This window comes from Penaeus vannamei, chromosome 17, assembly GCF_042767895.1.
Source record: "Penaeus vannamei isolate JL-2024 chromosome 17, ASM4276789v1, whole genome shotgun sequence".
Classification (NCBI taxonomy): domain Eukaryota; kingdom Metazoa; phylum Arthropoda; class Malacostraca; order Decapoda; family Penaeidae; genus Penaeus; species Penaeus vannamei.
The window spans coordinates 32,806,706-32,809,987 of NC_091565.1; the positions used below are offsets into that span (position 1 = coordinate 32,806,706).

Consider the following 3,282-nt stretch of genomic DNA (forward strand, 5'->3'; position numbering starts at 1 on the left):
GATAACCTGTTCCTTGTCCCTTCTTAACAGCGACCGGGTTCTGCGCACCTGAGATCGGTGCATATCCCGATCCCCTGTCATAATGATGATGATGATGACAATAATAATGGTAATTTATAATCAAAATGATAAATGTAATAAAACAATGATAAATATAATAATAATAATGATAATGGTAATAATAATAACAATAATGATGATGATAACTAACAATAATAACAAAAATGATAATAAAGAAAAGAATAATAACAATAATAATAATAATAATAATATCTGTCATTATCATTATTATAAAATAACAACAATAATAAAACTAATATAAGTAAAACAACAATGATCTTTGTCACAAAGATAACTTCATGGGAAATAAAACTTGATAATACAAGTAAACATAGAATAACAAGATAGCATTGTGCATAAAGCAATGCTGTCAAATATACAGACAGGCAGCATCTATTCCTTTACCCTACTGTGTATTTCATTAGCAAAGACTTTTCTTCCACTATCAGCAGTATAAAATTCTTTTCCTGATTTTCTACCCCCCTTTTTTTGCAACTGAAACATTTCAAAGAACCCACATAACTCCCACAAGCAAATTCGAAACCCATTTTACCAAATATGAATTACTATGTGATCGCACCTTCTCAGAATCATTTTTGGGGGAAAGGAGGTTATATAAAGGCAATTTTCCTACACGTGCCTCTATTTGTGATCTACATGGTTCGTATGGAAGTTTAGATTTCTGATTCCCTGGCTTCATAAACACAGTGCAAGTGACATACAAGTTTCTGGCACATTTATTAAATTTATGACACACAAAAAAATATTAGGATGCTGATTGTTACTATATAATGCCAGGTATTGGAATGTTACACTATTACATATTACCTATTCTATATTTTTACATATGACTTTATCCAACTAATGCCTCGGGCGATATTAGAATATGCATCAATATTCAATCTAATTTAAAGCACTGTATTTTTTGAAGGTTTGTGTATTTATTTTTTCAGATAAAGAAAAAACAACATTTTCCCTACATTTGTGGCAGTACCTCTCATTATTACCAATATCTGACTAGCTCCATCTCAGTGTCTAATTACAGCACTTTTACTACCGTTTTTAATGATATATAGAAATTCCTAATTTCTCTATTTTAAAGTAATATATTGCACATCATAAGACAGTTCACTAACAATACGTGAAGGTGCTCTTAGAACTCAATTCTTCAGTTTTCTTTTCTAATATGTGCTTCCTATCCCCCCCCCCCACCCACCTACAACAGATTTGCTCTATTTCTAATAAAAACCTGTTCTCATCATTGCATATGGTACCTATGGTAATTTGGAAAAAGTACTCTGTTAAAACCAAATATTTAACTAAAACTTTGGCGTACACTTTCCTGCCTGTGCCTGGTGTTGCAAAGCATCTGCATTATTTGAAGTTTTGTTGTACAGCACTACAGTAAGCCGACTGTATTTTTCTTGACGAGTATCACAATCTATTCAACAGCCAGTCCCCTTGCTCATTCATGCCAAAAATACAACAAATACAATCTCCTTTAGTGGTAATGAATGCCATCAAAACAGTAATAACATCTTGTGAAGTTCCTGAGCTACTCTAGATTTAACTGTCTGAAAAAGATGGAAGCAGCATTGCTATCGTTTCTGTTTCTTATCTACATCATTAACGACTGTCTTTTGAGACTGTGAAAAGCTACATTTAATGTCTGCTTGCACAATTCAAGGAAGTACAAATAAAACGTAGAGCGTACCACATTTTACTAAATGTGAAAGCTTTAAATTATCATAAAATGTTATTATAAAATGGTATAACATTTTTTTGCACATTCGCCCATAATTATACTGTGCTTCTGACTTTAAGTTGCATGTATGTGTATGTGTATGGAAAATATATTCTAAATGTCGTTTCAGGTGAACCTAAGAAATCTAAGAATCTGGAATTTTATTTCCCACACTCAGGTGTTCCAAATGTTGCACATACAGTCAAGAAGTGGAACACATGAATTGCATAGATATTCAATTATACTTTGAATCCATATAGCCTTGCCTGCTTAGATCTGGAAAATGTTAATCTTTTGAACTAATGTTGCTCTCTACTACAGTTGCAATCCAGTATCCATCATAGTTTCCAACACTTAATATAATGGAACTTTTCTCGAAAAAAATATTTACATGAACATTGCAATGTGTAACTTAATAAATACTACTGAGCTTACTCTAACTTTTATACGTTCACAGATTTTAGAGTAAACAAAAGATCTTGGACAGAGTGTATTCTCCGCTCCGCTGGTGTGTTTGGCTCTGAGCTATGATATGACATCCTCTCACCCCCTCCGGAGCGCCGACCTCCTGCACTGCGCCCTTGCTCCAGGGAAAGCATCTCAGCATCAGGCGTAGGAGTGTCTTCTGTGGCTTCTTCCGTGTGGGCGTTTGAGGAGGAGAGGACACGTCGAAGAGGCAGTGACAAGTTTGCCCTAGAAGGTCTCGAAGCACTCGGTAAGCTAGGAATCGCGCTATCAGTAAGAGAAGGCCCCATGTGAACAATAGCTTCCGTGAGGGTAACGTTGCCATTAAGGTCTGAAGCGTCCTGCAGAGGCGAGGCTTCCTGCTGCGTCTCCATGGACGCGGAGGTCACTGGCGCACTAGCGGAATCTGCCTCGCACCCGGGAAGCGTTTCGTAACAGTGCTCCACTTCCTGATCTCCATCAGGCTCCGCTGACTGTGGCAGATCATTGTCATTAACATGAGTCCTTCCTCCTGGGTGTATATGGTGGATGTGGTGGACTGGGTGAAGAGGGTGTAGAGGGTGTAGTTGCCTGAGTGGATGGAGGGTTAAATTATGGTTAAAAGTTGACTGAGGGGTTGTGGGTGTTATCTCTCTCTGGCTTGGTGTTGATGGAGAGGGACCTGATGTAGTGGGGGTGTAACATGAATAGGCATCTGTGTCAGTAATCATGGGTGAGGTGCTGGACATGTCTGTGAGGGGAGAAACAACACTGTAGGTGTTCTCGGTTTCTGCAGCAAGGCTGTGGTCTGACGAAGATGTGTGGACAATCATAGTATCGTCAGAGGCGTGATGAGAACTATCATCATCTTTTTCACGGACCTGCTCGTATGTGTGATTTACAGAGGCGTCCAATATATCTTTATCACTTGGAGAAGGTGTGTTCTGACTTGCTGAACTTGTTGGTTCTGAGTAATACAAAGTTTCATCACCATCTTGTCTTACTGAAACACAAGAAGACACATCAGCAAAATA

General features: G+C 37.7%; 1 protein-coding gene across 1 annotated transcript in view; it reads right to left on the reverse strand.

The window, feature by feature from the left end:
• Positions 1–1,291: 1,291 nt before the first annotated feature.
• The window catches only part of LOC113802656 (polycystin-1-like protein 3), a 56,818-nt gene continuing 54,827 nt past the window's right edge, over positions 1,292–3,282 (reverse strand). Inside the window, exon 6 of the mRNA XM_070132267.1 lies at positions 1,292–3,282. This exon is cut by the window's right edge and continues 802 nt beyond it. Coding sequence (XP_069988368.1) covers positions 2,248–3,282 — 1,035 coding nt within the window. The 3' untranslated portion in view covers positions 1,292–2,247.